Consider the following 21,658-nt stretch of genomic DNA (forward strand, 5'->3'; position numbering starts at 1 on the left):
TCAGTTGTTTATAAAAGTATACCCCACTACCCCGCTTGTTGTTCCAGTTCCATGTCCTCTATAACCATGGACGGGATTACTATTCAGGGTACTCAGAGGACTGCTGAATAACCGAGGCTGGTGTCTGCCTGACAGCCAGTCTCCCAGAGCTGAGGGGACCTCATCTAAGACTTGTATCTCTTAATGGAGGAGCTGGATTCACGTCCTAAATTGTCTAACAGCCTGCTTGCCTGCTGAGAGAGGGAAGGAGCCTGCCAACCCTACATGAAAAATGTTTGTCAAGGAAGGAACAATGTGCAGCACATCCCCGATGTGTGTTGTACGTCGAGAAGAGAGGACTACTGGATAAAGATCTGTTTGAGCCCTGTGACAGTGTGCCTGAAGACTCTCTGTACCAGTTCCTGCTGGGAAATTCTGCTGTGCAACTATGATTCCTGAAGCCCGGCCAGGGCTGTGACCACATGCCTTGATCGTCTTGCGCATGGCCATAGCTATCAAGAGAAAGATCAGGTCTATGTGTGGCTGTACCTGCTCAAGTTGTGATCGACCTGTGCATGGCTGCAGCTGCCAAGTCAAGGGCCAGCTTGTACGTGGTTGCAACTACTCAAGTGGTGATAGGCCTATGCATGGCCTCAACTGCCAAGATAATAAGCCCATGCAGGGGTTCTGGCTAATGAAGTTGTACCTGACTCAATCGGGGTTGAACCAACCACAGTTGTGACCAGTCGGTTTGGGGCCAACAATGCCATCTGGCCCATTTGTGGCTCCAGTGAGTACATGTCTGCTGCGGCGTGGACCCAGCGCCATGTCTCCGAAACCAAATACTCCAGCCTTCGGTCCAGTTGGGACCATTACTTACCAGGACTTACGTCTCCTTCTGCCAAAAGATCAGAAGCTGGTGCACTGCCATGTGAGGACTCAGCATCTGAGGTGAGAGAATAGAATTGCTGCCAGCCGGCAATACCAACACGTAAGCGGAATGTGCATGGCCTTGAAGAACCAGACAGGCAAAGCTGAGCTTACCTATGGGAACTGTGTTCCACTCGAGAGTGGTAAAACACTGAGCAGAAACTGAGTGCACATGTACTTATGGTTGACTGTACTACACCTCACCTAGATACAATCTACTACTGCAGTCCCCATAGAAGGGGAGAACAAACCAGAAATGTTTGAGAGCCTGGACAGGGGTGGGGAGCTGGGAGAAATTGAGACAAACCAACGTATACCGGCCCAAACAGTGGCATTGTTTCCTGTTGCTGGTAGTATGTAGTTGTGTGTTCTAGTGTGAAATAAAGAACTTTATTTTCCATAAAGATAATCAGTGGGCTGAGCCGTCACTTGATTGTTGATTGATTGCTCGGCTCTTGACTCCAGCACCCTTGCACTATCGCCCTGAGAAGCCTCTGACTGCTCAACGTCACTACCACACTACCACTGAGAGTCAAATGCTGAAAGGGTTGTTCTTGGTTTAGTTTTCAGAGCCATAGTAGGGTGGTCCTTAGAACATGGGAGAGAAAAACAATCAGCCCTCACAAGTTGAGACAGTTTCCCTTGTTTGCCCCTTCACCCACTGCTAAATGGGGCCGAACAGCCTTCTTGAGGGAACTATAGTAAATGTAGTCCTTAGATTTATTCAGATTTTCACACTTTCAATGACAGAATGTGTACATTTTCCAGTTCATCTGAACTGGAGTCAACATGTAAGTGAAATATTGTTTTACTTACCCTCTTCCTCGTGCAGCTCGGCACCTTCATACCTATACAGGACGGGTAGGGTCAGGCATCGGGAGCTGTCATGAAATGTCTTCATCTGAGAGGAAGTAAATTTACCAGAGAGGGCTGGAAGGAAAATAGAAACAATGAAACTAAATGTCTTGTAAAATCTAAAATAAACATAACTACCTGAAATTGCTTTACTACACAACAGAGATCATTTTCGAAGATGTAAATATGCATTTAATCAATACCACTGTTAGAGTTTTCATACATCCATATTTGTATGGATTATTAACAGTGTGCAGAATGTCAATTTTTTTTCTACCATGTAGGTTTGTAATATCTTAGAAATGAGAATTTGATGACTTGTAGAAGTGTGTTTTCTTTGCTATTGTTAACTAGGCCTGAATTCAAGGCTAGCTGCCATTTTTTCCATAATGGAGGCCTTCCCCTTGAACATATCACTGTTCATACAATCAAGCAAAGTCATGCTTGTTTATTTCCATTGATGTTGTCCTTGCTGTTCAAGATTAAATCTTTCCAGCTTGGCCACAATCATGTAACATTTCCAAGGACCTTCTGCTAGCTCACTGTGCCCTATGTTTCCATAATAGTTTGCTGCTGTTGTTCATGTTACTAGTTTATCCTGTCATCTCTGAATGACACTAATTTAGAGTGGGAAGAATCAATATTCACTGTGCTCTAATTTTATGAGAATGTAACACTTTTAATTATACCATGATGATTTTGCAGTTAAAGGGCCACATGTATCATTATTACAAGTAGCAATTACCTAATTGCGATTTTCCCCGAATCGCAATTAGGTACTCGCTAATCCTAATGTAGGAAACTGTTTTCTGTTTCATAGGCGACTAAACAAGCACTTCAGAACAGTCACGCTGCAACAATTTAGCAGAGCGCACGCTCCACGTGATACAAAGCACACAGCACTTTTGGAAGTTATTAGTTTTTAACCAACGAGCTGTTGGCTGTCAAGCACTGTGTTTTAACTGACTTGGAACAAAGGGGTGATTCAGAGGTCAGGGGGCGGAGCCACTGACTACTTTAGTCGCATGGCAGCACGGAAGCGCAGCGGACCCGTGCCGTCAGCACCCGGCTGGGACCATAGGCCAGACCAGCTGGATGAAGCATAAGGCACATAACATACAGAGAGCATCAGCTGGTAGTACTCCGAAAGGTCGAAACTGAGCTATGTAAGCACAGCATTAGTCCGACATCTGGCTGCAGTACATGCACTATAACTGCCCGTTTAAACTGCACAACCCAGTGCTGCTCCCTGCTAATAAAGAGAATACTACAGAGCTTAAGCTACTCCCTTATGAATTGCAGGTCCCTGCCAAAACACTACACTGAAATCAATATCTTAGCCAGTGAGCAACAGCTGGAGGCACCTTTTCTGACAGAAACATGGCTGCACAAAGATGCAGACCCAGACGTGGCACAAGCACTTCCCCCAGGATACCATATATTGAGGAAAGACAGGGTACTTTGGAAGGGGGGAGGGGTTTGTTATTATCCTTAAAGACCATGTAAAAGGGCGCATTGAAACAAATATCATATAGGACTGTGAGAGCATGGGGTTTGCACTGACTTTCACCCCCACATGTTCCCTATCAGGAATCCTAATATACAGACACCCAGGCCCATGTTGAATGTTTATTGAATCCCTTACCGACACAGCGGCAATGAGAGCAAACTCAGCTGCTAACTTAACTATTTTAGGAGACCTAAATCTGCATCTGCAGGATCCCAATAAAGGCGATGCATTCAGCCTTATACAAAATATGAAGGCCTTACAATTTAACCAGAAAGTCACCAGCTCAACCCTTAGCAAAGGACACATACTAGACCCAGTATTTTCAAATATAGGCAATATTTCTATAAACAATCCTTCCCCAGTACCCTGGTCAGACCATATTATCATACCAATCATCTGGAAGTTATCAAGGACCCCTACCAATGACCAGCCCACAAAGAGCTGGGGCCGACCGTGGGCAAAATTAAACCCCAAAATCTGGACTAATACACTAGCAACCACCAACCCCAAAAGCGATCCCGATCCCAATAAAGCCCATGACAAGTTCAATGAACATCCCTCAACTCCACTATTACACACAAATGGATTACAAAGAGACCCGCTGAAAAACGACTCCCACGCTATCACCCGAAAATACAAGAAGTCAAGCAAAAATGTAAAAGACTTGAGTGGGCATGGAGGAGGGTTTACTGCCCAGAGAAAAAACTAAAATACAGTGAAGCGATAGAAATGAATCAGACAGAAACCAAAAGAGCTCAGGCTCAATACTATGAGGAAAAAATTAATCAGGCAGCCAACGCCCCAAGGGAAATCTCCAGAATAGCAAAAAAACTATCACTCTGTCCCCAGCCAGAAAGGTCAGCAGAATCAGCCCCTCGGCGATGTAAGGAATTGGCAGAATTTTTTAACAACAAAATCCTTGACTTATATAATGCATTCCCACCTCCTCAGCAGACTGAAAACTTTAGTATAAAAGGGGAAAGTACTTTGGACTGTGACCTAGCACCAGCGCACCTACTGCATGAGGTAAAGGAGACTATTCTACCGGTACTCCTGGAAGTCCGCAACTTGTCCTAAACTACCACAATAGTTCCACTAAGTTGGAAACACGCCATGATTAAAGCACTCATAAAAAGCCCAACCTTAATCCAGAAACCTGAAGCAACTACCGCCTGGTATCACTTCTTCCCCTGGTCCGTAAAATCTTAGAAAAACACGTAAATACAACCCTCACCAACTACCTTGAATCCCATGAGATTCTACACACCTCCCAGACAGGCTTCCGCCCTAACCATGGCACCGAAACAGCACTTCTAACAGTAATGGTGGAATCTAGGAAAGTCCTTGATCTGGGAGGCACAGTGGCAATCATCCTGCTTGATTTGAGTGCCACATTTGACACTGTAAATCATGGCATTCCACTAGACAGACTCAAAGAGGTGGAAGTGGCAGGCAAGGCTCTCTCCAGGCTTAAGTCCTTCTTAACAGACAGAACATTTTATGTATTTGAAGGCAGTCACACCTCAAGAAAGATCCCACACACCTGTGGGGTTCCACAAGGTTCTTCGCTGAGCCCCACTCAGCGTACCTGACACCCTCAGCTGAGCTAGTCCTCCCGTATGGGGCCCAAATACTGACATACGCTGACGACACCCAACTGGTGGTAACCCTCAACCACCCTGAGAGGAGCGCAGTTAACCTCAAAAAATGTCTAGGAAAGGTGGCCACCTGGATGGACCAATGATACCTCAAGTTTAACGGGGATAAAACCGAAATAATGATCCTTGGCAAAACAGCAAGCGCCCCCTCAAACATAAGCTGGTTGAACTGCCCGGGCCCAGCCCCAATACCCAAAGACAGGATTGAAAGCCTAGGAATCTGGCTGGATAGGTCACTGAAACTTGACCACCAAGCTGTACAAGTAGCGGCCACTTGCTTTGAAGTCCTAAGGCAGCTAAGGAAAATATTACCGTTGCTCCCAGAAACAGCACCCAGAACTTTGGTACAAGCACTGATACTCCCCCGGCTGGACTATTGTAATTCACTTTACCTGGGCATCCCGAGCGCCACAACAAGAAAACTTCAAGTAGTGCAGAACTGTGCGGCCAGACTGCTACATAACATCCCCAAAAAACACTCCACAAAGCCAGCATTGAATGCAATTCACTGGCTATCCATCTCAAAATGCATAATGTTTAAATCACTCTGCATTGTGCATAAGACCACCTGGGGCACAGGCACTAAAATTAACTGCTCCCTTTTGTCCTTTCACCGACCCCTGCGCAACCAGAGGTCGGCCAACTTGTTCCAAGCTAAGGTACCAAAAATCCTGAGAGTACGCTCAGGTTGACGTATGTTCTCATACAATGCTTCCATTCTATGGAACTCACTCCCTCTGCAGCTTAGATCTACAACCCACCACTTTACATTCAGGAAACAACTAAAAACTTGGCTTTTCCAGAAATTGCAGTAAGACCGGAAAATGCTTGTGGTTGCAACCAGCTCAGGGAAGCCTGAGGGTAGCCATGCCTTCTATCAAGAATCAATTAATAATAATTCTTAATGGGTCACAAATAGACCTACCTCATGCATATTAATGAGGTAGGTCGCAGTTTGCGAGCCATTAGGAACCTACCCCATCAAAGGGATGGTGGCCTGCTGAGGTCAGCAGACCACCATGTGTGTGATTGCTTTTAAATAAAGCTTTTAAATAAAGCACTCTAAAAAAGCAATCTATTTTTTTGTAAAGTAGCCCATTTTCCTTAAAGAAAAACGAGATGCTTTACAAAAAGTAAAATGAAAAGTCTTCATTTTTTAAGACCAGACAGTGGTCCGTGGGACCACTGCCTGGTCTTAATAATGATTTTACAACCATTCACAAAGAGGAAGGGGTCCCTTGGGGACCCCTTCCCATTTGTGAATGGGTTACCACCTACTTGAAGTAGGTGGTAATGTGCAAATGATTTGCGACCGCATTCACAGTCACAAAACATTCATGCATACCTTTAGGATTCGCTATTTGGAAGCAACGCCCTAAACACGCCCCTTCCAAATACCAAATGCAAATCCATTTTGTGATTCAGTAACAGGTCACCATATCGCAAATTGGGGTTTGCTGCATCTAAAAAGCATTTTTTGCATATATAAATCCTTGATTTCTTTTATTTTGGGGGTGAGCCAGAACCTACCTGGAGACTTTCTGATGCTTCTAGAAATGATGCCTGTTTCTTTATTGATTGTGCTGCTCGTTTAGGATTTAGAAGTATTTTGATTTTGCTCTTTATTCTGTATGCTCTATTTGATGAGAGCCTTCATAGCAATGACTTAGGGCCTGGTTTAATTTTTGGCAATAAGGATACTCCATCGCAACTGCAATAAAGTATGTTTACCAGCAAGAATGTGGTTCACCCGCCAATTTTAATTGCAGGCAGACCTTAGGGTTAAACACAAGGGAGACTATGCTGTCTGAGTCATGAATTATCCCCTCTGACGCCATGTGTAGTAAGGGCTATCGAGGGCTGACCTGTCATTTTCCCCATCTTATTTAGATGGGTGAAATGACTGGTGTTTTCACTGTCTGTCACTGCCAGGAAAACCTTGGCATAAGTGGTATTGAAAACTGATAAAGGCTTCCCTCACCATGGAAGAGAACTCCTGTGGCAAGGGGAGCATTGCTTTTTTTATTTACAAAAAGAAACTCCTGTTTTGGGATTTTCTTTTTAAAAATGAAAAAAGGAACTTGTTTGGTACATGGGCAAAAACAACAGGTGATGGACAGAATGCAGAACATTGTCATACATTAACCCCAGTACAGATATCTGGGCCTAAATCCATCGTTTTTTTGCACTCCACACCACCCCAGGTCAGACATGGCCATATGCAAATCAGCCTTGACCCTGCGCCTCATGGGAACAGTCCAGCCCGAACTGCCAAGCCATGTCTTTCCTGGACCGGAATCAAGCATCCAAGGACCGGTTTCTGGCTATCAGCCGTCATCAGCCTGAATAGCTTGACTCCAGTGGTGTGGAGAGCATGGGATTCACGTCTGAGCATACCCATCCCACTCGGGCGACAAAGGCAAAAACAACAGGTGATGGACAGAATGCAGAACATTGTCATACATTCACCCCAGTACAGAGATCTGGGCCTAAATCCATCGTTTTTTTGCGAAGGTGGACTATCCCAAGTTTCTGGCTTGGAATTCTGTTCCTGAGCAGATTGTTAGTATGAATAGGGCAGAATGATTTTCCAATTAAGAGTGTTATGTGTTTTTGAGTGAATGTGGTGCCTGTGTTTCATGATGGATTGTTATGCTACATATAAGTTTTTGGGATATTTGTTGTTCATTTTTGTTTCAATTTGTGCTTCAATTACTTTGATTTGCATCAAAGAAGTATTGGTTCTTAGTATTGACTGGTTTGGTTATCGGATTCATCAAAAACCAAAATCTCTAGATATTGTTGTAGAACATGCCTGCAGAAGGTGCTTCATACCCATGATTAGAGATTTTTTTGAATTAACAAGTTGCTTTTTCCATGGTTTGAGTGTCTAATTTAGTTGGGTTCATATTCTCTTCATGCCCCGGAGTAAATACACTAACTAGAGATGGATTGGAGCTAGACTGGAGTCTGCTTTAGTCTGAATTGAGATTGACAACTGGTGTGGAGATACCAGTCTTGTTTATGTTCTTTGCAAGATACATTTTATTTTAACCTGCTGATTCTCTCCTGTTTAGGTTAAGCAGACAAGAGTTATGTACCTTTAATAGTATGTCTTCATTGACGAAAGCTGTAAAATTGTTTTACTATTGATGAATAAGTCGCGCTGAGATTGGCTAGTCGTCAGAAGTGTCGCGCTATGATTGATGAGGCATCACCACAGAGTCACACTGTCATTGGTTGGTTAGTTGAAATACCATGCTGTGATCAGTTAACCTTTGCCATACCCTCGCTGGGATTGGTTGTTGCTCTTAAGCTTGTTTTGTGAAGGGTTTGGATTATTTCGAGTGAGAATAATGGGGGCTGTGTTGAAAAAGCCTAAATCCCCTGGCGTACCTGCTACAGAGGGACAGAACATACAACGCAAAGGATCTGCCTGCGTACATGATGTTGACAAATGTTGGGATTTATACTTATGCCCAGATTTGTGACTAGAATATATATACTTCTGATGATAAAAACTTTAGAGGGTACCTTTAACATTAGGAAGGTAGATTTTGTGAGACAGACCATGAATGAAAGTAACCCAATACCTAGACCTACATAGTTTGAGGTCTTGTATAAGCAATGGCAACAGAGAAGTAGAGGAATAAAATGAAGAAGCAGAGGAAGGATTCATTTACACAGTGGTTGGAAGGCAAGTGAGGTCATCAGCACTGCTGCTTGAGGGAAGATATGGTAAAAGGAGTGAGAGAATTTCCTGCAAAAGTCAAAGAAACAAAAGACAAAAAGAAAGACAGCAAGCGAGACTGAGGGAAACAAAACAAATAACAGGATTTAGATGAGGAAGATAACTTTTTAAAATGTTGTTTTGAATTCCAGATCAACTCCATACACCGATGGGATCCAGAGACAGGTGTAGTGTTCCGGGATGTACAGGCACAGTACATTTACTTACTGACCTTGCAGTTACAGGTATGTAAATGAGTGTCTCTCCTAAGAATAGACTGACAATTTTGCCAAGTACTGGAAGAAATTCTACTGTTGACTCTCCAGTTTTAAATGACATGCCTGCGACTGTTCCTAATGAATCTTATAGAGAGTGGGATAATAATATTGGACTTTTGGAGACCGAATTTGGAAGGCTTTTACATGGGACAATTGAAATAAATAGGCTGAGTCATACAATGTGGATGAACTGAAATATTTGATCATCGAAACAGGGAGGTGCGCAAATGAAGCACATGAAGCAGGAGCTAGCTGGTGAATGTGAGGTTGACATCAGTAGAATGAAAAATGTACACAGATATTAGAAATTGGATTTGACCATTATGGGGACTCTGCTCTTTCGCCATTGACCTGTAACGGGAGACACTGCTGCTGCCTTCGCCCCCTGACTCTGGAGTTTCCTACCTGCCTGCCTGCCTGCCTGTGACCAGCTCACCGGACCCGCTGCGCGGGTCCCGCAGCGCCTATCTATCGGCGGGAGCTGTTAGGTGTAGCAGGACTGTGACTGTGCCTGGAAGGAGGATCTGGGGCGTGCGGTGAGGAGGCAGGGCTGCGAGCGTTGAAACAGGGACTCCATATCCCAGGAGTCCCTGTGTGTGCCCAAACTGTTTCACCTGGGCCGATCTCCCTGCTTGCCCCGCCCCCCCCGCCTACGGTGTAAAAACTGGACATCTGGCTTCCCTCTGTGGGACTCTGCTCTTTCGCCACTGACCCGTAACGGGAGACACTGCTGCTGCCTTCGCCCCCTGACTCTGGAGTTTCCTACCTGCCTGCCTGCCTGCCTGTGACCAGCTCGCCGGACCCACTGCGCGGGTCCCGCAGCGCCTATCTATCGGCGGGAGCTGTTGGGTGTAGCAGGACTGTGATTGTGCCTGGAAGGAGGACCTGGGGCGTGCGGTGAGGGGGCAGGGCTGCGAGCGTTGAAACAGGGACTCCATATCCCAGGAGTCCCTGTGTGTGCCCAACCTGTTTCACCTGGGCCGCTCTCCCTGCTTGCCCCGCCCCCCCGCCTACGGTGTAAAAACTGGACATCTGGCTTCCCTCTGTGGGACTCTGCTCTTTCGCCACTGACCCGTAACGGGAGACACTGCTGCTGCCTTCGCCCCCTGACTCTGGAGTTTCCTACCTGCCTGCCTGCCTGCCTGTGACCAGCTCGCCGGACCCGCTGCGCGGGTCCCGCAGCGCCTATTTATCGGCGGGAGCTGTTGGGTGTAGCAGGACTGTGACTGTGCCTGGAAGGAGGACCTGGGGCGTGCGGTGAGGAGGCAGGGCTGCGAGCGTTGAAACAGGGACTCCATATCCCAGGAGTCCCTATGTGTGCCCAACCTGTTTCACCTGGGCCGCTCTCCCTGCTTGCCCCGCCCCCCCGCCTACGGTGTAAAAACTGGACATCTGGCTTCCCTCTGTGGGACTCTGCTCTTTCGCCACTGACCCGTAACGGGAGACACTGCTGCTGCCTTCGCCCCCTGACTCTGGAGTTTCCTACCTGCCTGCCTGCCTGCCTGTGACCAGCTCGCCGGACCCGCTGCGCGGGTCCCGCAGCGCCTATCTATCGGCGGGAGCTGTTGGGTGTAGCAGGACTTTGACTGACCTGGAAGGAGGACCTGGGGCGTGCGGTGAGGAGGCAGGGCTGCGAGCGTTGAAACAGGGACTCCATATCCCAGGAGTCCCTGTGTGTGCCCAACCTGTTTCACCTGGGCCGCTCTCCCTGCTTGCCCCGCCCTCCCGCCCATTTCACCCCTATTTAACAGGTCCATTGCCCCGCGGCGCAGGAGCGCACGGGAGCGCCCGGGGCAAAGCCCGGGCAAAGGGCGGGCCCTCTGTGGCCTGTAGAGTCTGGTCTGGGCCACAGCTCTTGGTTCTACATATTGTATTGAAACCTGCTTTTAGTTTAGCTGCTTTGGGTTCACTTAGTGTGAGTAACTTTGCCTACTTTTATATATTACTGTTGGTTGCTTGATGTGGTAGTTGCTGTTGTACATTGTATCAGCTAGTCTGTGACCCTCGGGTATAGGGATGTGTACACGGGAATCTCGAAGCAAGGCTGCGGCTGGTGCTTCTAAGCTGACGGGCACATTGGACAATTTTATTGTGCGCACAAACACTCTGATTGATGAAGGGATTGCCCTCATGGAAAGAAGAGTGTCCCAGGATCTCACATTAGCGAGAAGATCATCTTTAGGCCTTATAGCCTCTGCGCGCACACCAAGTAAAACTCAATGCACTCCCCAATTAGATCTTTTCCAACCTACACCCGTGACCCACCCTATCTCTACCAGCCAATCTGTACCCCCGGTTTCTGCTCCTTTGATGCCCCCTCAAGTAGCCCCTCTTACCTCTTCAATGGCTCTTTCGATCGCTACCATCGATCATGATACAACACTCGCACAAAGAGGATTGAGGGAGGGCGCTATTCCTAAATGCTTCCAAACATCAAGCAAGGATAGTGCTGATCCAACAGTTATAGTTGAAGGGGCAGGAATTCCCAGTGATCCAATTAGTATCTCTTGTGGTTCAGAGGTGGGGATGGATTCTGTGGTTACTATAGAAAATAGTGAAGGTAGAGCTGAGGGGCATCGTGTTTCACATCCCCTACCCTTGGGTATCCCTGATGACTCAGTCTCAACCTCAAGTTTAGCAAATCTTCTTGAAGAGAGTAGCCTGGACGAATCCATTGATGGGGCTGAAGACAGAAATGGTATTTTTATGAGCTCTATAGCTGAGCTCATTAAATCCTTACTGATACCCTTGGAGTCTAGACTACAAGGCATCGAAGATCAAGTGCAGGCTTTAAATCTTGAGTTAAAAGCCAGAACAAAAGTTCCTGCCAAAAAGGCAATTGGTGGACCAGCACTGGCTGGTGCTAAACCACCATTGTCTAATACACAGGCAGCAGGGAAAAACCTTACCCCTCAAGTGTGTTTGTCTAAAACACCTTCAACTAAGGTTGATATAAATAGTAGTAACAAACTGCCCTCTACTGTGCCTAGTAAACCTCAGAAAGTAAACGGCCCCATTACTCCTGCCCCTAAACCTCCCATTACCCTTGATCCCAAACCTCCTTCATCTCATCCAGCGAATCTTAAAAAACGCCAGAATATTAATTTGCCCCCTGATGCCCATTCCTATGTAATTGTTCTAACAGGTGTTCCCGAGCTTCCTCCCTCATCAACAGAATCATACTGGGCTCTTAAAAACAAAGTCTGCCACTGGTTAGATAGAAATTACCCACTTCCACCCAACATTCGTAGTAATCTACTTATGCTGGAGAGAGCACCATGGGTGGGTGAGAATCAGAAAAACCTCCCGGGTGACTGTGTTGTTGTAACATTTGAGGACCCGCGTACGGTGGAGTATATCCGTACTAGAACCCCATGTAACAACAACTCTTCCATTCTAGTTAAATCCCTCTCCTATTTCTATATGCTTGCAGACCATCGCAGTAATAGGTGGAGCTGGTTAAGGGCTCCAAACGGTATAAGAAGGGGGTGGAGAGAAGAGCCTCCTCAGAATTATAACTTAGATCAGTGGGATGGGGGCGAAGATGGAGGGTGGAGCACAGTACAAAGGAGAGCAGGTAGGCCCTCTTTTGGGTTTAATCAGTTTCAGGGAGAATGGTATGGCCACCAGCACAATCCCCTTCCATTACCCTGTTTTAATCGTTTTAGTGCCCTGGAAGCAGTCGATTGACATCCGATTCATGTCTCCGGCCAAGAGGTTTTGAGGGAGGAGGCAGGGTCACCACAGGCTACATCCACATTTGGGAAAAAGATTGAAGTGTCTATGGATAATGTGGCCACTAGTATGATCGAACTGGATTGTACCCCATTACCTACAACTATTGTAACAACTGTAGCTCTTTCTTCAATTAACATCATATCTTGGAATATAGCAGGATTAAGGAAAAATCTTGAAAATCCGGACTGGAATGACTTTATTGATCACTTCCATATTTGTATGTTCAGGAAACTTGGTGTTTGTCCCCACAATATAAAAACGGGTATTCCACATATTTTGTCCCAGCAGTTTCTATAGGAAAAGGCCGCCCCTCAGGGGGTTTGCATATCTGGGTAAAGGTGAACCTGAATTGTACTGTTATCACACATAACATCCAGTCCAATGATATCTTGCATATTTCCTTGAAAAGCCCATATGGGAACATTGTTCATCTGTTCTGCGTTTATGCAAGAGGGGTTCAGGGTGGTTTAATCTCACAAACGATTGAGCTGTTAGATGTAAAATTGTCGGACCTTCCACCTAGGTCTAAAATCCTGCTCGTGGGCGATTTTAATTGTACATTTGAACCCCTAGATGATGAGGATGTTTTGGGTTTGAATTCTGAGGACTGGAGACAGGCCATACCACCTTTAGCGTTGGCCCCTATTAAGAAGTGGACTGCCAGAGCTATACAGTTGAATGCACTAGCTTTGGAGCATAATTTACGGGCACTAAACGGCCCGACTACTTCTGATCGTAATGGGGCAATGACCTATAATAGGATAAGCTGCCCATCGCGAATTGATTACATCTTTTTAGATGTTTACTCTTGGGCTAGTTTAAAAGATATGGAAGTCAGGCAGTCCTCAGATAGTGATCATAACCGTTTATGTATGGAAATTAATTGGGCACACGGGTTTAGTAACAATGGGGGGCCAGATATGGTCACGAAGGACGTTCTCCCCTCCAATTGTAACCAGAAACTGACGTGGGACTTGGTAAAATGTGAAGAGGAGAAAATTAACAGCATCAGGGAATTAGTTAAAGCAGAAACCTCCAGCCTTGCAGCGGTGGATTGGGGAGAGGTTTCTTCTGGGAGGAAGACCATTGGCAGCAGCTTAAAATTGCTGCCAGCGGGTAGAACTCTACCATATTCTGGAAATTGATTAACGCGTCAGACCGGAGGGGTGTTGACCCTATTTTAAATCATATTACTGAACAGCAATGGCACGCTCATTTTTTTAAACTGTATTGTGATGTTGCCGATCAAACTCCCCTGCTTCCACCAGCAGATTGTAGCAATTGCAACCCCAGTTTGGAGTTGACTGGTAATGAAATGATATTCTCCCAAGAAGAAGTTAAGGCCGCTATTTTAAACATACTTCCGGGGCAAAGCGGCCGGCCCAGATGGTCTGCCCGGTGATCTTTTATTACATGATCCCTTAATCTGGGCAGAGTATATAGCAAGCTTAATGACTCTTATCCAGCTAGGTCATCCCGTCCCGGAATCATGGAAAGGGGCGGAGGTGATCACGATTTTTAAGAAAGGTAACAGAGAGGACCCTGCCAACTACAGACCAATTATTTTAATTGACACTATTCAAAAGGTAGTTGGCAGGGTCATTATAAATCGAGTTGAGACATGGCTAATGGATAATGTGTTACTCCTGAGGCGGAAAGCCGGAAGGTGTATTCTGTGTTTATACTGTCTAAAGACTTTTAACTTTTTAAAACTTTGAGTGTGATAATATTTGTATTGGGACAAAAATCTGCCTACCTGATTGAGCGTTTCATTACAGCTTGGGAGCCTGCTGACAGCGAGCAGCGCCTCCCTTTTCCTCACAAACGCCCTCTGGCCGCCGCCATTGACGGCGTGCAACGAGGCCACGCCCCCTCTCTGGCCACGCCCACCCTCATTTCACTATAAATGTGTCACTGGAGGAAGCGCAGCGGGCGCGCCGAAGGCGCGCCAAAGGCAAGCCCGTCCGCGCCTGTCCGCGACAGCTCAGCGCCAAGCGCCATACCCCCTGGCCATTTTATTCCCAATCACTACCCCAGGAGGATATACAGCCGCAACCAACTTATGAGCTGGAATCATCTGGGAGAAACAGAATGTAGATGCATATTTCCAGGGAATAACATGCCTGAGACGTCCAAGGTATGCTTAACATGTCAGGCCTGCCTACCTACTATCTTTTGGACATCGATTAATGACCTAAGTAGCCCCTACCACAAAAAAAACCTTAGGGAAGAAAACATAATTAATTGCCTACTTATTAATGCCAGATCTCTGGTTAAACACAGCTCTGAATGTGCCGACCTGATTTTAGAAAGTAATGCTAAAATCGTATTTATTACGGAGACCTGGACCGATGCGGCTTCAGGGCCAGACTTAGTTATTGCCACTCCAACGGGGTACTGCTGTCGGGTCCAGGATAGACCCGGTCAAAGAGGAGGCGGGATAGCTATTATCTACCACGCCTCGATCCAAGGCATATTTCAGTCACTGACCTGCCAGTCTACGGAGGCATTAGGATTTAAACTCACTATCTCTAACCATAACACGTTCCAAGGCTGCCTTTTATGTAGACCCCCCGGTCCTAAAGCCCTATTTCTCGAAGGAAATAGGTACTTATCTGGAAGAAGCTCTCTGCGCCAAATCATTCACTATGCTTGGTGATTTTAACTTTCACTTAGAGGAAAACTCAGACCCTCAGACGACAACCCTGGTAGACAACATGATGACGGCAGGACTAACTCAGGTGGTAAGGGGCACCACACATATAAAGGGACACACACTAGATGGGATTTTTACAAATAACCCTGACCTTCAGTTTAGCCATGCGGAGCCTCTAACATGGACCGATCACTCAGTGCTCCTCTTTAAAATACAACCATCTGAGTCACTTAGAGCAAGGAAGGAAAGGAAACCTGCCAAGCTCTTTATGCCATGGAAGGAATTGGATGGGAAAGCATTGGAGGAACGTCTTGTAGCCTCTACCTTTACTCCTCCGGTTGATGTAAATGAGGCTACTGAAAGATATACTACCTGGCTAAAAGATGCATGCACATCTCTAGTTAAACCTAAACTATCGCGCCCGACACGCATAACACCATCAGCCCCTTGGTTCACCTCGGAATTAAGAGATTACAAGGTATCATGTAAAAAACTCAAACGCCTATGGCGCACTGAATATTTACAGGTAGATAAACAAAAACTCAAAACAAGCCAAAAGATATACAAGGAAATGATCAAAAAAGCAAAAATTGAATATTTCTCTGGTAGAATCGAGGGAGCTAAGAACTCCTCCAAAGAACTTTTTCAGACTGTGACCACGTTGTCCACTCCAAACTCTGTTACCATCCCTCCCAGTCTAGAGCTCTGCGAAACCCTCGCCAAGTTCTTTTTAAATAAAGTTGAGCAAATCTTTACAGTCCTCGAACCTCATGTGGGGCTCACTCTCAGCGAGGGATCACGCACGACTACGCCAACAAATCCACACAATGTGGAACTCAGGGAATTCCGGCCAGTCTCAACAGAAGTAGTAAAAAAGCTACTACTGAGAACCAAATCTGGCTCCCCCCTGGATCCCTGCCCAGTCTCAGTGGCTCATCTGGCAGCCGCCCCTATATCTGTTTTACTAGCAGATCTGTTCAATAAAATTTTCAAAGAGGGAGCATACCCACTATGTTGGAAACAAGTTTCAATAGCTCCTCTGCTTAAAAAATCTAACCTTGATATCTCCTACCCTAGTAGCTATCGACCCATATCGAGACTCCCTCTACCTGCTAAGCTTATCGAAAGGATCATGAACGTTCAGCTCTGTGACTTCCTCCGATCTTCTGATGGTCTGGACCCTGCTCAACATGGGTTTAGGGAAGGCCACAGCACCGAGTCCGCACTCATCAAATCCACAGAGGAAATCAGGAAAGTAATGGATGCTGGAGGACGGGCAGTCCTGGTGCTCCTGGACCTATCCGCGGCCTTCGATACGGTCCATCATGACATTCTATTGTACCGTCTTGAGGGCTGCGGAATCCAAGGAGTCGCACTGACTATGCTGAAATCCTTCCTAGCAGACAGGATCCAAGTGGTGGCCCTGGGAGATTTTGAATCTAGCCCTTTTACCCTCCCAGGAGGGGTTCCTCAGGGCTCCTCCCTAAGTCCTACCTTATTTAATGTTTATGTTACCTCCCTCGCCCCGGTGATTCGTTCTTTTGGTTTCGAATTAACATCGTATGCAGATGATACTCAAATTGTGGTATCTCTGCTCCCGGGGCGAGAGGAAGGAATTGCGGCCAGATTCCAGGACTGCATGACGGCAGTAAGCTCATGGATGGCTAGGAACTACCTTAAATTAAATTCCTCTAAAACGGAGGTCCTTCTCTTTGGAAATGTGACCAATCTCTGGACCCCTGACTGGTGGCCTCAGGAAATGGGAGCCCCACCCATACCAGCCACTACAGTAAAAAACCTGGGTGTAATTATTGACTCCCAACTTTCTTTCAAATCCCAGGCTAATGCCTTATCATCCTCCATTCACTGGATAATAAAAACCATCAGGAAAATCCTTCCCTTCCTTTCCAGTGATAGTAGGAAAACGGTGGTGACAGCACTTGTGCTGTCACGCCTTGATTACTGCAATAGCATATATTTGGAAGCCCAGCAGGGAGTTCTGAACAAACTACAAACGCTACAAAATGCTGCTGCCCGACTGATTACGGGCCTACCGAAGTTTGCATCGGTAACTCAGGAACTAAAAAATCTACACTGGCTCCCAATACGGAAACGTGTCATGTTTAAGGCTCTCTGTATGGTATTTAAGGCAGTAAATGGATTAGGTCCATCCTTCCTTCAAGAACACTTCCTACTGTACAAACCAGGGCGACAATTAAGATCTGCTAATAAAAGCCTGGTCATGACTAACCGTATTAGGAAAGCCCGATGGGGAGGCCGCAGCTTCTTCCATGGAGCAACCAACATCTGGAATGAACTGCCCCTTGCCCTTAAACAAAGTAATGACCTCCTAACCTTCAGGAAAAATATCAAAACATGGCTTTTTAACCTTGAGTAATTTTCTTTGCCTCTGGGAGATAACTGTATCGTTTTAGCGCCAGGACACCGCCCGGTAACAGTGCGCTTAACAAATGGAAAAATAAATAAATAAAATAAAATAAATATTCTTACCCATTTTCAGGCTGGTTTTAGGCGGAATGTTGGTGCAATGGATCAAGTCTTCCGGTTTTGTGCGGTCTATTGGAAGTCAGTATTAGTTATTAAGGGCTGCCTGTATCTGGCTTTCATAGACCTGAAAACCGCGTTCGATGTTATCCCACGCGCCAAACTATGGGAGGTTTTAGAAGCCATGGGGTTTCCTAGTTCCTTGCTGCCACTGGTTATCAAACTGCATGAAGACAGCAGGGGGGTACGGCAGGGATGCGTGATGGCTCCGACATTGTTCTCCCTCTTTATCCCTCTTTATAAATGGGGTGGTGGACCATTTGAGGGAGGACCCAGCGGATGCCCCCGTCCTTGCCGGGGAGAAAACCCCGACACTTCTCTTTGCGGACGACACCCTCCTGATGTCCAAGACCCCTAAGGTTCTTCAAAAATTGCTTGACCGTTTTTTCCTCCTTTGTAATGATCATGGACTAACGGTCAACACTTTGAAGAGCAAGCTAATGGTTTTATCCCCAAACAGAAAGGTTAGGAAAGTTCGTCTTACCCTTTGTGGATCCCCTTTGGAGGTGGTGAACGAATTTGATTATCTTGGTGTGAGGCTGTCCAACAACATGAGCTGGGATTCCCATATTTCAAAAATGGTACTAAATCTTAAAAGGGTGCAATATTAAAGAATCAGCGCCTCTCTATTAGTAGACTGGTTGCCCCTGCCTTGGTAGTCTATGAAGGGAAGGCTTTAGCCTCGGCAGTTTATGGCTCCGAATTATGGGGTGCTGAAAATACAAAGGCACTGGCAACTGCAGAAAAGAAGTTCATCAGAGATTTAGTCTCACTTCCAGTTTCTACACCTTTGTTACCATTATTTTTTTGATATGGGTAAAAAATCGATCTCTGACAAAGTTCAACTAAGGCCGCTGCTATTCTGGGTGCGCCTTAGAAGAACCCAGGAACTAGCCGGGTATGCCAGAGCGTTGGACGAGTTAATAACCCTAAACGTTTCCCACCAAATAAAGTGGCTTAATAATCTCAAGAAATTAGTAATATCAATAGGCCTGGGGGAGTCCTGGGTGTCACAAGTCCCTCCTGCAAAGCAAATTGTAAAGAAATTGTATTGGGATTGGGTTGAGGCTAAGATTAATAATAACCCAAACCTGGGGACTTTAACGACGAACTTTCTTGACCACAAACCTTCTATGAAGTTGGAACCATTTTTGGATGTTATCCAAGTAGCTAGAGATAGAACTTTGTTCTTGAAATTAAGATATGGCACCCTCCCCCTTAAATTTTTTTTAGAAAGGTGGCAAACCAAGGGGGGGATTGCACTAAAATGCCCAGGTTGTCAATGTCCAGAGGAAACCCTTGGCCATTTTTTATTTGCCTGTTCAGCCTACAAATCCGTTAGGGCTAAATGGTTGAAACCTGTATGTAGGGAGTTGGGTGTAAAAGACCACAGGTCAGCACTCCGCATTATTTTAACCAACACTGTTTCCATGTACATTATCTGTAGGGTTGCAAAATATTTGGGGGGTGCTTGGATAATACGTTCTAGATTGTTGGGCAACGCATAAGAACTCTTAATAAGCAAGCATTGTTTTAAAACATTGTTTTTATTCTGTTGTTTTAAATTGCTACCTGCTGTTCTGGATGTAATTGTAGTACTTTGGATGGATTGTTTTTCTTTTATGTATTTGTATGTTTGTATTTTTATGATGAATATCTATCGAATAAAGTATTACACCATTATGGAAATAAAAGAATTGGGCGTGGTGACTGTATGAGCCAACATTAAGGATCTAGGAGAAAAGATAAACAACTGGTTTTGAAAACATTTTGAGAATGTTGGAAGCAGATGATTAGTACTAAAAAAGCTTCAGAGTCAGGAAGGAAAGCAAAGAGGTTCAATATTGATTCTGAGTTAGAAGCAGTTGCAAAATTCCCCTTTAGGGAAGTATTGTGGGAAACTGTTTTTTGTTGCAGTACCCACCCACCCCACTTTCTGACACCTTTTCAGCTGATATATGCTGATTTCCACTCTTAACAGTTCACTGAATCTATAACCAGACTTCAGTGCCAGTATTCTTTTAGTATTATAAGGTGATGTCTGATTATTTTGCAATTGCCACAGGACTTTAGCACCCCTGTCCAACCCTGGTCAATGGTACCCAGGTACTTAGGGCATGGGTACTAAAGACGGCCCCTAGAGCTGTAGCATATCCTATGCCACCCTAAGGGACCTGCCCACAAATTCCACACAGACTGCCATTACAGGCAGCATGACATGGTGCAAACCATAAGTAAAAATATGACACATCACACTCCTGTGTGCCATGTAAATGTCACTGCATTTAATATATGTAAGGTACCTCATATAGCAGGGCTTTGAGCCCTAAGGCAGGGTGCATTATATTTTATGTGAGGGCATATCGGCATGAGCCGGTATGCTCCTGTGATGTCAGGTTCTATTACCATATATGGCAAGTGAACAAGGAAGCCATCTTAAGGTATTTACTGGGCACTGGTCAAAAAGAGTTACCCAGCTACATAATGGCTTAATTGAAACCTAAGGTGTTTGGTATCAAACACCTTGCCTTAATACATCTGTACTGATGCCATTACCAAATTTGTTATAACATGCACCAAGAGGGCACCTCAGAGGTACCCCCTGAAACCTTACTATTCTAATAGTGACTGACCTAATTCTTCCAGCCTGCCACCACAGACAGGTTTCTGACCCTCTGTATGTGAAAGCCCATGTAAATGTAATGTAAATTGATACTTGTATAGCGCACTACTCATCCGCAAGGGTCTCAAGGTGCTTGTACGAATACCGCTGTGGAACCCATCCTGGCTTTCCCTGTGAGGTGTCCACTCCTGGGCACCCCCAAGGTGGAGGCGAGGCATCCTTAGCGTTGTGGGGGCAGTTGTGGAGATTAAGCAAGCTATTGCCCAGAGTTGCAGAGTGGGACTCCATGATTGGAATAGGCACCAAGGCGAGAATTATCAGGTCTGTGGAATTTTGAGCCCAAGACCCGCCGAGGCGGGGAATTGAACCCTGGTCCCGGGCTAGACCTCTGCATCAGGGTCTGCCGCTCTAACCATTGAGCCACACTTCTCCACGTGCTCTCAGGAGGTCAGGAACAATGCGTGTTCTGGCAGGAAACGTTATTACCTTCTCCAGCAGGAAGGCTAGTAAATTAGCATGTCCATGCCAGAGGCTTCAAAGCCTCTTCTGCTTGATATGTGACCCAGACATCCCCCAGACCTGAGGTGTATTTGTCACCAGGACAGAATGGAAGTTAGTCACGATGCGGGTTGCACTGCCAGGCTGGACACACCTCTAGGGTGGGCATCCTAAAGAGAACACAAAAGAAAGGATTTGACCATGTTCTTCATGGAGGAATATGGAACTCTAGAACAGGATGATGCCCACTCCCCACAGGAGGTGATCATCTAGGGGGATAGTGACCCCAGGGGTAAAAAGTCCATTGGCTACTATTTTTCACTCGCCTTAATGCTCCCAAATTGAGTATTTAAGTGGCCCCTTGACACCAGGAAACCAGATTCAACTACTGGAAACAGAGGAAGAAAGAACAAACACTGAAGCACTGCACCAAAGATTGACGCAAAACCCTGCCAGACTGCTTGCATTTTGGTCATCGCTGGGACCGACTCTGCAAAGAGCTGGACATCCTGCCCAAAGCCATTGGATCAATCAATCAATCAGGGGTTTGTTAAAGCGCGACTACTCACCCGTAAGGGTCTCAAGGCGCTAGGGGTGGGAGGGTGCAGGTTCCATTCCATCAAGGAGGGGGTCTGTCG

At 45.9% G+C, this 21,658-nt stretch overlaps 1 protein-coding gene and 1 long non-coding RNA gene across 4 annotated transcripts in view; one reads left to right on the forward strand and one right to left on the reverse strand.

Moving 5' to 3' along the window:
* Positions 1–21,658, forward strand: part of LOC144756284 (uncharacterized) — a 540,171-nt gene that overhangs the window by 214,455 nt on the left and 304,058 nt on the right. The gene's annotated exons all lie outside the window — the stretch shown is intronic.
* LOC144756283 (uncharacterized) overlaps positions 1–21,658 on the reverse strand; it is a 362,112-nt gene that overhangs the window by 182,922 nt on the left and 157,532 nt on the right. Inside the window, exon 10 of the mRNA XM_078645944.1 lies at positions 1,726–1,839. Within this exon, the coding sequence (XP_078502070.1) occupies positions 1,726–1,839 (114 nt within the window). The remainder of the gene's footprint in view (positions 1–1,725; positions 1,840–21,658) is intronic.

Source organism: Lissotriton helveticus, chromosome 5_1 (genome assembly GCF_964261635.1).
Source record: "Lissotriton helveticus chromosome 5_1, aLisHel1.1, whole genome shotgun sequence".
In the NCBI taxonomy this organism is placed as follows: Eukaryota; Metazoa; Chordata; class Amphibia; order Caudata; family Salamandridae; genus Lissotriton; species Lissotriton helveticus.